The following is a 13,331-nucleotide window of genomic DNA, read 5'->3' on the forward strand; positions in this document are numbered from 1 at the left end:
TCCTACCCTGTACTTTGTCAAACCACTCTCCTGCTAATGGACAGCTGCTGCTGATACAAGAGATGTCAGATATCCCCCAGGCCCTGAAGAATGCTCAGGTATAACTAAAAGCTTTCAGATTTATCTCCTGAAGCTCGTGGTAAAAGTCTGGGTTAAGACTGTGTAAGCCTTCTCACAAATTGAGGTGCATCCATAGCAGATGATCATGAAAGAGAAGCAGGTATTAACATTTGCACATTAACGCTATCAGGGAGCTCATTAAAGTAACTGTCTGCTAAATATAATCAATAACTCTCTCACACCCCAAGTCTTCTTTCAGGAGTACAGCTGAGGTGATGCCAAGAACAAGAGAGATGTCACAAATCTAAAGACAACAAAGTTTGTCTCTTAAGTCATATTCACATATTCCCATTAAGATTTCTATCATGGACAGAAAAGTGGCTGAATTATCTGATGACTTCCTGTCAGGGAATGCTGTCATCTCTCAGACATATCCAAGATGTGCAAATAAGAAATGATCCTGCATCTCCTCTGTGCAGTGTGTGCTGCACTTCACAGCTGCAAACATTACAATCTTCAATAAAGGGAAGGCAACAATTCCCTTCAAGTCATGAAAGCACTGAGCTCAGTTGTGAATGACTGCAGACAGAGTGTGTCGTGACACATGCAGGAAGTGCTGTGTTTTATAAGAAGATTATTCTTGCCAACATGATTTTGATAAGGAAGTAAGTCTTTGCAAAAAAAAAGGGATGTTTGTTTTCCAAATCCTTATACAGTCCTTGGCACTCAATTTATTTGAGCTTCCCCTTGTACATAGTGCCATAGAGCAAAATTCCCTTTGATTCAAAAGGAGCACCAAGCATGGGAATGAAGGGCCATCCTTGTTTCATCCATCATATCATGAAGCAAAATCATACTCATAGGATATTAAAAATATTATAAATGAAATTAATACCACAGAGAGTTTTATAAAATATTTATTTGGAAAAAAATCACTCTGTACAAATTTAACATTCTCAACACTGAAGTTTTATAAAAATGCTAACACAACAGAAAGACAAGTAAAACATTAAACTGCTCTTCTTCTTAAATTACAAAGGAACAGGTTCATCCTAAAGAAGCTACTGTAATTCTAAACAGTAAAGAGAACTTGATAAGATTTCATCTTTTTCTCTATTACAGACAAATACAGATATCAAAGGATGACTTTTTCCATCCTTTTATAAACTTCCCCCCAAACACTGTCCACAACTAAACCAAATACTCTAAATGGTTTACACTTTTACTGTACATAGCTTGTGCTCCAGGAAAAGTCAGCACAATTTGATCATCATTTTCTCAGTGCCTAACAAAATCTCACCTCTATAACATTTGGTACAAAATTGTCTGTACAAAGCAATTGCTCATGTAAATTTGAAGCAAACTTAAAAGTTAAGAGCATTTATCTGTGCCTTCAATTTGGCATTATGAAGAGAGTGATTAAGTAAAATTTCACAGAGGAAAACTCAGTTACAGGGATTACTGTATTTTTCTTTTTTTTTTTTTTTAGTAATTACTATAGTATAAAAAATTCATATACTGCAAGTTATTAGGAATGGCAGACCCTAAATCTAACAATGCTAGTTTCATAGTCTTCATCATAAAATTAGATTTTTCTGTATATTATTTTTCTCTCTTCATTTTAATCTATTTGCAAAAGCTGCTGTTGCATATCAACTGCATAAACAGGAGGAAATGTCTCCTCCTGAAATTAAAACCAGTAAAAACACCATACTACTGTAAACACAGCTAGAATGAAAACTGACAAAACGCAGGGTGACAGGTAAGCCGTCGTCTGGAAAGCTTTTTTCACATTTTCTTGACACAAAATATGGCTCACACCACAAACAACAGGAAGAAATAAAAACAACAAAAAACCCCCCCAAAAAAAAACCAACAAAAACAACAAAACTCCCCTCAAACAACTGAACGCATGGAGTCACAGCCAGGGGTGCCAGGCGGGGTCCATCCTGCAGAGGTTGTCCAGGCTGTTGGCAGCTGCCACCAGGGTGTTGACTTTGCTCTCCCCTCCCTCAAACTGGGCCAGGTTGTGCAGGCGGGTCATGATGGCAGTGACAGCTTTCTGAACCAGGGACACCAGCTGCTGGCTGTCCATGTTCTCGGGCTGCCCAGCTGCTGACAGTGGAGACGAGGTGTCCTCTTGGGTTTTTTTGTGCCACGCAATGATCTCATCCCTCAGCACAGTTTTTAGGATGCCATCAACCTACACAAAGAAGAAAAATCAGGTTATGGCACTTAATCCACAGAATGATCAGGTTCTATCAGATTACAGAATTGTAACTAGATTTTAGTCGACAGTATTTTGACACTTTTGGTGCCACATTGCAATTTCAGACTTTTCAAGACGAGTGTGGCTTCCAAACATTTTATTATTTCCTCTCCAGCTATGCCTGTTCATAAAAAGTTTCCATTACAAAAACACAACACAATGACTCCTACAGAAATTAATAACATATACTGAGATATTGATACACAGATACAGTTGTGTACATCCTATTTTTAAATGACTCCACTAAATTCATGGCTTCTACAACACACACAGAAGTCTTGGGCAGAGATTTGGAACACTTTGGAAAGCTGGAGGGATTTTTTGCAGTCATTACACTCTAGGGGAATATTATTTTCTGCTACACAGGGAAAGAATACTGACTACAACATCCATACATATGTATTTAATATAGATACACATATATGTTATATAGGCCAGTTCTATCCTTGGATGAAAAAGAAATTCCTGCAACAAATACTTTCCTATTTTTCCTCATCACTGATTTGAGTTACTGGTATTAATCTGCCAACTCCAACAATCTCAAGCTTCTAAAGCAAACTTTTATGTGTCCAGTCTGAGTCAAATTAAATGTTTACACATAACATAAAGCATTTCCAAACATTTCCAACATTTCAGCTGGCCTTTGTGATGACCTCAGGGTAAAATTTTAAAACAAATCCGCACCATCATTCAGTTTTTACCTTCACCAAAAAAAGTGCTGGCTTTTTTATGAATTGTCAAATACAAGCCTGCAAAAAAAGCATACAAACCTTGAAGTTTGGCTGTGCAAAGCAGCGAGCTACTGCAATCATGGATGCAGTGAGGGGCCCCGAGACCCCGATGGTGGTGAGGAACTCGGAGATGTTGGGGGTCAGGCGGAAGGGCACCGGGCGGTTGGCGTCCAGGTCTCCTGTGGCATCGTTGATGTCAAAGCGAAAGTACGCCACGTTGAGCTTGCCAGTGTCCTGGGATGAACACAAACATGCACAAAAGCAGTTCAAGGAACTCATTTTCCTTCATGGAAACAAAAGTAGTTGGGTTTTTGTGTCTGTTAATGCTGAGTTTCAACAGTGCTTCAAAAGAGTTTTATTTGTTTAGTCAAATAACTTTTGAGCGATGAAGTCATAAATAATGGCATGCACAAAGGTAAGTATTTCTCTCAAAATGTTGTGTCCAAACCCGTCACTAAATACATGTAATACCAAACTTAAGGAGTAGATTCCTCTGTATCCTGATCTGTATGGAGTCACTGCCAATAGACCTCTGGGACAATATTCAGTGTCCAAGGTTCACTGTGGGTAAACAACTGAAAATTAAGCTGAACACTTAATAGAGGGATCAAAAAATCTTAATTGCTATGCAGACTATAGCTCTCCATGCATTAAAGTGGCATTGAGACTTTAATAAATACCACCTTTGCTATTTTTTAGGTGGGAAGCTTAATTTTAAATATTGGGTAAAAATAGAAAAATAATAATTAATAGGAGTTGTAGCTTGATGGATATGTTCAAAAGAGAATGGTATTTGAAAAGGGGTATAACCCTTTAAGAAAATGAAGCTCTGTATTTTATTTTTCTTACACCAAATTGATTTAATACAAAGGTATTTTGAAAGCATATATTTGAAAGAAGACTAAAAAGAGAGACTTATCAGTCATTTACATGAAGAGTTCAAATATCTAAGAACAATTCCACAAAGTTCTAAACTCTCACCACAGAGGGCAGAGTTGATGTCCATGGGGACTGCAGGTTAAATTGCTCCCTACAGGATGTGCAATCACACAGAAATAAAAAGCCTACTGAAGTGCACTGTTAATTATCTATGTTGAACTTCAGCTCATTCCAAAAGCACACTGTAAATACCCATCTGATCCAAGCCGAGAGAATGAGCAAACTGAAGCACACCTGGGCAATCTGCAGCATCTCAGGGTTGAGCCTGTTCAAGTGGAAGATGAATTCTGCAAAGCCAATGAGGGCCAGCTGGATGGTGAACATCTTCCTGAAGGTCCAGTAATCCGTGGCGTTGGGGAAGGTGTGCAGGGCCCACTCCTTGAGCATGCTGCGAGGCACCATGTTGCTCTGCACCTCCTTCAGGATGTCTCTGAGAACCTGCACAGCAGAAGGGTTACTTGGAAAAGGCATTTTTAATGCTCTAAAGCAACTACCAATCTGCTCTTAATTGCTGTATCTTGTTTTAGAAAAAGCAAAAAAAAAAAATCTACCAAAATATTTGATTACTATAGCATATACCAGACCTAATTAGTTAGAAAAAGAAGGATCTGTTCTGTTACACCAGGAAGCATGATAGTTATGGTGACTTCAATTAAAGGGCTGTTAAAGTTTCAAATGTAAGAACTCTGAAAATAGAAACAAGTGTTACATAGCACTCCCATTTTTATTTTGTAACAAAAAAAGTCTGAGACAATTGTTTAAACTACATCTGTAATACATATTTATTGTGTATTTTCTAATAGTTGTATTTGTAATGGGACTGGCATTTTACCAATGAATTTGCACTAACCCTAACTAAAAAAAAAACAACATAAAACCACCTTATACATCACAGCTGATTGTTTGGTGGAGTTTACAGAGAGAGAGAGCTTTGTTCTTCCTGAGTACTTCATTTATTAGGTGAGATTGCCCAACTGCTTCTGTTTGGCTTAGATGAATGGATCCACTGGCGATTTTAAGAGAAATATTAGAAGAACATGGGAAGCCTGCCTCACATACCATGCTGTAGTTGCTTAGGCAAATTAGAAATGCTGCTTCCCATGCTGTCAATTAATTATTTTTAAAGCACTATACACAAGAGGAAAAAAAAAATCAATCAGCACCCTGACTGTTTTCAGTTGCATTTACCCAAAACAACTTCCAGCAATACAAATACAGCTTTTTTTAAATAAAATCATTCAAAGATCACCTAAAACTCTGAAGAGACATAGAGTTCTCATTATGAAAAATCAAAATACATGCAAAAAAATCCAACCACCACCATGCACTGTGTATCTGTCTGACATCTAATGACATTTACCAAACACACACATCCCTGCTAAGCTGAACTGCTTTTAAAAGACAGGCTGTGCTGAATATTTCTATTTTCTGTAGAAAACCTTTTAACAAAGTCCCAGCTTTCTATATAAAAATAAGCTTAAACCTGTCAGAATCTGCTACCTCTTTTCTAAACTCCAAAATATTCTGTAGTTTAGTACATAACGAACTTCCTAAATTCTGAAGAAGTTCTGGGGGAAAGCCCTGGATGAAACTGGACAGGGCAAGGTGCTGGGGAAAGCCCTGGATGAAACTGGCAGGGTAGGGTGCTGGGGGAAGCCATGGATGAAATTGGACAGGGCAAGGTGCTGAGGACAGCCTTGGATGGAACTGGGAAGGGAAGGGTGCAAGGAAAAGCCCTGGAAGAAATGGGGCAGGGCAGGGCACTGGGGAAAGCCCTGGATGAAATGGCCCAGGGATGGAATTGCCCAGGCCAGAGCAGGGCGGGGTGCAGGGTAAAGCCCTGGGTGGAATTGCCCGGGGCAGGGCAGGGCTCAGGGCACAGCCCTGGGTGGAATTGCTGCGGCAGAGCAGGTGCAGGGGACAGCCCTGGATGGAATTGCCCAGGGCAGCGCAGGGCTCAGGGCACAGCCCTGGATGGAATTGCCCAGGGCAGGGTTCAGGGTTCAGGGCTCAGGGCACAGCCCTGGATGGAATTGCCCAGGGCAGGGTTCAGGGCTCAGGGCACAGCCCTGGGTGGAATTGCCCAGGGCAGGGCAGGGCTCAGGGCACAGCCCTGGATAGAATTGCCCAGGGCAGGGCAGGGTTCAGGGCTCAGGGCACAGCCCTGGATGGAATTGCCCAGGGCAGGGCAGGGCTCAGGGCACAGCCCTGGGTGGAATTGCCCAGGGCAGGGCTCAGGGCTCAGGGCACAGCCCTGTGTTCACCCCGTGCTGCAGTACCTGGTGACTGGCCTGCGTGCCCCGAGCCTGCACCGTGGCCAGCCGGTCGTAGTAGCGCGAGATGGGGTTGTCGTGCTCGATGCCCTTCTTGGCGCAGCGCTGCTTGTAGATCTCCACCAGGGACAGTGAGGAGGGGTTGTCCTCCACCAGCCGCATCTGCGGGGACACCGCCACCACCCGCGGCACTGCGCAGGGCGGGCACACAGAGCAAAGCAAACCTGAGTTCATCAGAGCCCAAATGCTGACACGCCAGCCCTCAAAACACAGCCCTGATAATCAGCTGGAGCCTATCCACAGAAAACTTTAATGCTGTGCTCATAACTAATTTATAAGCTCAGGTAAAAATGAATTACAGTAGGAGTTTTTTTATCTTAACAGAAACATCAATGGTACTTTTGAAAAAAAATTGAGCACTCATCATTCTTCCTATTTTTCTTTACCTTTAGGAAAGAGGGCAATACTTTGTTTAGATGAAATTCAGCAGCAAAAAGAAAAGGTATTTCTTCTGTGTTATGTGGAAGATGTAAAAGAAATTCAACATTCCTATATCACAAATCACAGAGAAAAGGTTTCCTTCTGTCCCTCTTCAGTTGTCTCTAAATGTTGTATTTCCTTATATTTCCCATACTTCAATGTTGTTGAAGTATGTGCACCCACTTCCACACCAACAGGCCCAGTGGGCATCTCTTGCAAGTGCAAGATATCATAAGCAAGGCAAGTGCACTTGCTATCATAAGTAATGCACATAAGCATTTCTAAAAACACCCCAGACCCCTGCAATCAGCTGCACTCCTCCAGAGGGGTGCTACAGCTCCAGACAAGACTAATCACCCAGCCAGATGTGAATTTACCTTGTGAATATTCAAAAACCTCCAGCTGTTATAACCTCTGAGCACAACTTACATTTAAAAACAACACAGATCTCTCCCTGCAGTACCTGTGAAGAACAAATGCCTCTTGGTGGTCTCCTTCCTCTTCTCCAGGCAGGGGTTGAGGAGGCGGAGCAGCTGCAGGACGCGCTCCTCGCGGCGCGACTCGGTCAGGCAGGCGTCGTTCATCACCAGGTACGGGTAGATCTTCCCGTTGTGCCCGCGGATGTACAGCCTGCGAGCTGCTGTGTTGTGCTTCTGCACGATCTCCACCCTGGGCATGAACCTGCCAGGAGCATTTGGAGAGAGCTTTGTAACTCTTTTGAACAACAGCATCTCTAGTGGTGACAATAAAGGCACAGATCTCAACTCACAGCAAGGTACAAGAAAACTAAATATGCTCTGAACAGTGCGGGTGTTTAGTGATCAAATGTAAAATTATTGAAGGAGGATAAATTAGAAAGGTCTTACACCAAAGTTTAACTATATATATAATACACATATATAAAATATTTATCTACTATAAAATATCTATCTACTTTTGCAGAGTGGATAGATGGATCTGGATGGATGGATCTGGATGGATGGATGGATGGATGGATGGATGGATGGATGGATGGATGGATGGATGGATGGATGGATGGATGGAGCTTTAATCTCCTTCTCTGCTTCCAGAATTCCAGCCACCAAAGGGAATGTTTAGGTTACCTTGCTATCTTGATGTAGTAATGTGTTGGCTTTGGCATGAGGAATTCTCCAGGTATCTCTACTTCCGCAGTTTGAGCTGAGAAGTTGCTTAGAAAGCGGCACTTCTCCTCTATGAGGAAGAACTTTGGAAGCTGTTTAGTTTTGGCCTCCAGAATTTTGATCCATTTCTTTAGTTTGGAGATAAGGTTGTGGAGTTTCATTGATCCCGGCACACTGAAGTCAAAATCTAAAAAAAAAAAGCCAAACAAAAACAAATCACCCAATTCAGTAGTGCAAACCAAACACACACACACCCACTAAGCTGAACTGCCTTTAAAAGACAGGCTCTGTTGAATATTTCTATTTTCTATAGAAAACCTTTTTGCACAGTCCTAGCATTATATAGAACAATAACTTAGACCTGTTAGAATCTGCTACCTTTTTTTTTGTATACAACTCCAAAATATTCTGTTATTTAATATATAACAAACTTCCTAAGATTTTCCTGTTTTAGTCACACAAACATTGTAAAGCATATAGTGAAAAATTTAAATACTGTTACTGTACTGAATTCTCTATATACTGCAACCACACATACTGCATAGAAAGAAAGCAGTAAAACCCCAAATTATTACATCAGATCACTCAGTGAAAGAGGAAAAGTAGGCTTACTTTACAGCACTATAATTTTCTACCTGTTTCATTGCAAGTCATTTATTTATTTATTCATTTCAAATCAGTGGAGATTTTTTACTCCTAAAATGAATGAAAGAGCCCCAGTTGAGGATACAACATAGAATCCATGAGGAACTGCAGGACAAATAAGAAAATTGTTATTATTACTATTCTCTTCTCAGCTGCAAGAAAATTCTTATTCTTTCCTGTCTTAGACAACAACTGAAAGACACTATAGGAAGAACAGCCACAGCAGCCCAAGAAAAATGACAATACTATGCCAACAGCCTGCTCTTTCCACTGCAATGTCAAAAGTACCACAGAGTGAGAAAGTCTCCTTTAATCCACATGCAGGTGAAGAAGGAACTTTCTCAAGGTCAATATGGACTTCAGTACATTATGCAAGTAATTCTGTAACAGAAATCACTGCAATACTGAGCATTTTCTGGGCCACACCAACACCATCTTCCCAAAACTGCTCTCACTACAGTTTCAGACAAAGCAAATAATAAATAAATAAATGTCTTTGAATTTCCCCAAAGAGGGAAAATGAATAAACCACATACATGAAATGATGGCTCAGCACTCCAGTGCCACAACAATGAAAAATTAAACACACTTGGATAAGAAGACAAACTACTCTCTGTAAACCTCATTAGTTATGGCAGCCCAAACTATGCAAGTTAACCAACAGACTTGAATTTTTAGCTCCTCTCCACTCCCTAGAAGATGCCATTTTAAGCTCAACATGTCTCAAGTGAAAAAGCAACTGAAAAAAACCAGAGAATGACAATTCAGCATTTCTGAGATTTGCAGCTAGAGCAGAATGGAATCTTCAGTATTATTCAACACAATAGAAAATTAAGTCTTAAAAATTAGTTCAAATTTTCTTGCAGAACCTCAATTTCAATATGTCATATACACTCAATATACACTAAGTTGACAAAAATACCAAAAACCAAATAAAACATGAGCACTGCTCAGAAAACTTGACCACATAAATATGCTACAAGCATCTCCCTGCAAGTGTGCCAAAGTGAATTAAGTATGTGCACACAGCAATTACTGCATTATAATTTTTTTCAACCACAATTAAACCACTCAAAATTCTGATTGTCCAAAAAACTCCTAAAAGCAACCTAAAATATTCATTTAGCCAGCAGAGTTCATGTCATTCTACCCACACTCTAAATTTTTTTCTGTAATCCAGGATTCTAATGCCATAGAAAACAATGCACCTTAGGATTGCTTTCATTTTGCTGTTCTGTTACTTAAATAAATACCAGAGAACATATAACCCAACATATTTCACTGTGTATCCACAATAAACGGATACACTAAAATCTTTCAGTGAAAGACCTAAGTTTACCAGCCTAAAAGGGAACAAAAAACCAGCTCATACAAAATCCTTTCCACTTCTGTAAGAAAAAAGTTTATAATGAAAAATACAGTTTCATATTTATGGATGTAATATTCCCTTTTCTTTTTCTGCCTGCTGTGGGCAGTGCATCTACTGCAATATCACTGTAAAACACTCTTATTAAAATCCCAAGCCTACCCTCTAGTGAGCAGTGGGAGTAAATCATTTCATCAAAGTGACAAAATTATTGCATCATTTATCTCCCGAATCTCTGAAGTGCAGGAAAGTACCCTCAAACTGCAACTAGTTTTTGTGCTAATGTGAATCAGCCAAGAGGTAAAAACACACATCAATATATTTTCCTTACAAAAAAAAAAAGTCACTCAGTTCACCACAAGAGCAGCTCTAGTTTGCTGAATGCCTGTTTTAGGATTTTTGTTGTTCTTTTGTTTCCCAGTGGCAGATGGGAAACACGGAGAGTTCAATTAGTCTTTCTGCTCGTGTCACAGAGAGCCCATCTGAGAGGAAAAATCACTTCAGCTGGAAGAAAGGGAAATAAAGACCAAACACTATTTGTGTAAAAGTCTCTCTGCTTTGCAGACACCTTAATCTATATAAACAGTGGTTTTGTTTTAAAAAAAAAATCCATTTCTTCATTACTTAGTACTGGGAAACACCTTTCTCAAGCTAACACACACTGGGTGTGAAGTACCTCACTACTTGCACCACCTATTCCTAAAAAGGATGGAAAGTTTTCCCCCTGATCCTTAAAGAGGATTTTCACAGAAGGCCATGGCACAGACTGCAGTGGCAGCAGTTTGCTCCCAAGGCTGCTGAAGTTTCTTCTCAATGGAAGGAGAAATGGGGCACAATCTTCTCCCCAGTGAGACAGACCTAAAAAAATCCTGATGCCTCTTAACACACTTTGATTGAAAGCTGTACCATCACTCCTCAGGTAGAAACACCAAAAAACATACTCGAGGTACCAAAATTAGAGTATCAAACCCTCTGTCCCCCCCAGTTCCCTTGACCTACACAACATTAACATGGCATTAAGAAAACAAAGAATACCTCCAAGAACTAAGACTCCAGAACTATAAAGAAACCCTTCTGCTACACTGGAAGAAAACAGTTCTGATCAAAGGCAACAGGCTATTAATGGTTTTAGAGCAAAAAACAGTTAATTTGAAGATTTTTTAGATTATTCTGACCATAGGAAAAGTCTAATTCCATTAAAGGTTCACATCTCAAGGGTCTCCAGCTAAAAAGCCAAGGCACTAATCATGTAAAGTGTCCCTGAGGACTGAGTTGTGAGCTTAGCTGCACAGAGCAGGACAATTCTTCATGCCCATGACACTGAAGAAGATCCAAGCATTCTCCAAAATTGAAGTGCTGTCTTGCTTTTGAAGTTAATATTCAAACATTTATATATTCTACTTCCCAAAACTTCTTTCCAATCTCACAAGAACTTTCGGAAAAAAGCAATAAAGATGAAAAATCTCAGTGAGAGGAAAGCAGAAATGTGGAGCAGAACTTCTGGTTTATCACTCAGCCCCAGAAAACCAAGACTGCATGTAGAGGACACCAAGGTCAAATATCATCCATCTCTTTATCTGGATTTCCTGGATATCATCCTGTTACCTAAAAATTACAATAGAAGCAAAGAAAGAGCTACCAAAGCACACTATGTTCACTCTTGAGCAAAAGGGAAAAAAAATCCTTAAAAAGGCTGCAAATGCACGGAGCTCTTCCCCCTGCCCCCTCCTAACAGTGCAGAGCCACACTTGGGTTTCAAGAGCTTCCTCCTGACTACAGAGCCACCAGCACAGTGAAGAATTCTTTGTGCTGGGGGACAAAGTCTCAAGGAAATTACCATGCCCTTCAAGGGGGTATTTTGGAGCTCTCCATTCATATTCAGCTTGAAGAGGAGAGATGGTTGCAGAAAGAAGCTGATCCAAACCCTAAACTATCATCTGCCCACAAAAGGACAATTGAGGCAGCTTTTCTGCTGCTCACACTGCTGAGAGAGCTCTCAAAGGGAGCATTTTTCAGCATTTTCTTTTCTTTGATGTCAAAAGGTTTAGCAGAAAAGGAAAGAACAAAGAACAGATGGTCAAAGAACTATGCATTTGAAGTTCTAGAAAAAAAATTCAAAGTAAAATTTGTTTTTATAATATAACATTAGGATAGATAAAGATGACCTATCACAGCTCCAACAGTCCAGACTGCTACAGACAAAGAATTCAGAATATAACAAATGGTGTGAGAGTCTCCAGTGGCTCCAAACAGGAATCAAAATACAACTCTGATGTTGATGGAAATGATTATGCAACCAAACCCTGCTGAAAGTGTCTATAAACCATAGTTGTCAACATTAATCTGGGAATAATTGACAAAAAGTTTATCCAAGACAGCTCCTTAGCTTGGACACTTTTGAAATGAAAGGCAACCACTGTAATTATCTGTCCATCATCCAAATGCAACTGATACTGAGAACAGGAAAAACAAACATGGACATTGTGGTGTGACACAAGGACACATCAGGCACATTCTACAATTAGTTTCTTGTAATGTTAAAAAAACTCATGCAATTTTCAGTACAGTAATTACAATCCTATTCAGTTATTTACATTTTACTCTTATTGTAAAATCAATAAAAAACTTATTTTAATTTTCTGCATAACAAATTAGATTACAGAAATTATTAAGTATGCTGATTGGTTTAATTTCTTTTGTTTTCCCACATTTAATTTGTAAATTTAAACACTGAATGTAATAGATTAAAATAAAATCTAATCCAGCACTGAGCAAAATAATTACGTGTATCCTGCAGACATTCATATTTCATCATACTTGAAAAATAAAACACAAATCTTCAAAAAAAAAGAAAGTAATTACTGTTACTTAACTGAAATTTACTAAGAAACACTTTGCATTTGATGACTTTACATGATTTTTATGACCAGGCCTATGTCATACTTTGGTTTATATGTTGTTCCATATAATTCTTTAATTAAGAGAGAACATCTGAAAGCCTTAACAGCCATTTATATATCACAAAGATATGCAAAAAAATAAAAACAGCAAAAGAAAATACTGAAAATCCTCTCCACTTTTTAACTAAAAGTTGTAACTGAATCATAATTAAACTTTCTTAAATGTTTCTCTAGAAATGTTTTGAAATATTACTTCATATATTGCAGACTGTAGTCTGGCATTCTATTTACTTTTCCTTTACACTTTGGAAACCCCAGAGCTCTCTGATGCTCACAGGAAAGGAAGTAGGAGCTACTGTGACAGACCAAAAATAACTCAAATCCAACCAAGCATATCAACAACACTTACAGCAACAAATAAGTGGCTACATCATTGTTGCAATGGAAGGACTATAAACCATTATTAAAAATCAAAATCAAGTCCAAACTTGTATTTAATGTGGAGCATTTCAGCTGGAAGGGATCT

At 39.3% G+C, this 13,331-nt stretch overlaps 1 protein-coding gene across 3 annotated transcripts in view; it reads right to left on the bottom strand.

Annotated features, from left to right (window-relative positions):
- Positions 1–961: 961 nt before the first annotated feature.
- TRRAP (transformation/transcription domain associated protein) overlaps positions 962–13,331 on the bottom strand; it is a 75,436-nt gene continuing 63,066 nt past the window's right edge. For all 3 annotated transcript variants that reach the window (XM_058035198.1, XM_058035197.1, XM_058035196.1), the window contains exons 67-72: positions 7,856–8,081; positions 7,216–7,433; positions 6,279–6,463; positions 4,234–4,437; positions 3,100–3,294; positions 962–2,263 (exon numbers count right to left, since the gene is read on the bottom strand). In XM_058035198.1, coding sequence (XP_057891181.1) covers positions 1,979–2,263; positions 3,100–3,294; positions 4,234–4,437; positions 6,279–6,463; positions 7,216–7,433; positions 7,856–8,081 — 1,313 coding nt within the window. In that variant the 3' untranslated portion in view covers positions 962–1,978. The remainder of the gene's footprint in view (positions 2,264–3,099; positions 3,295–4,233; positions 4,438–6,278; positions 6,464–7,215; positions 7,434–7,855; positions 8,082–13,331) is intronic.

Source organism: Melospiza georgiana, chromosome 16 (genome assembly GCF_028018845.1).
Source record: "Melospiza georgiana isolate bMelGeo1 chromosome 16, bMelGeo1.pri, whole genome shotgun sequence".
Lineage (NCBI taxonomy): Eukaryota > Metazoa > Chordata > Aves > Passeriformes > Passerellidae > Melospiza > Melospiza georgiana.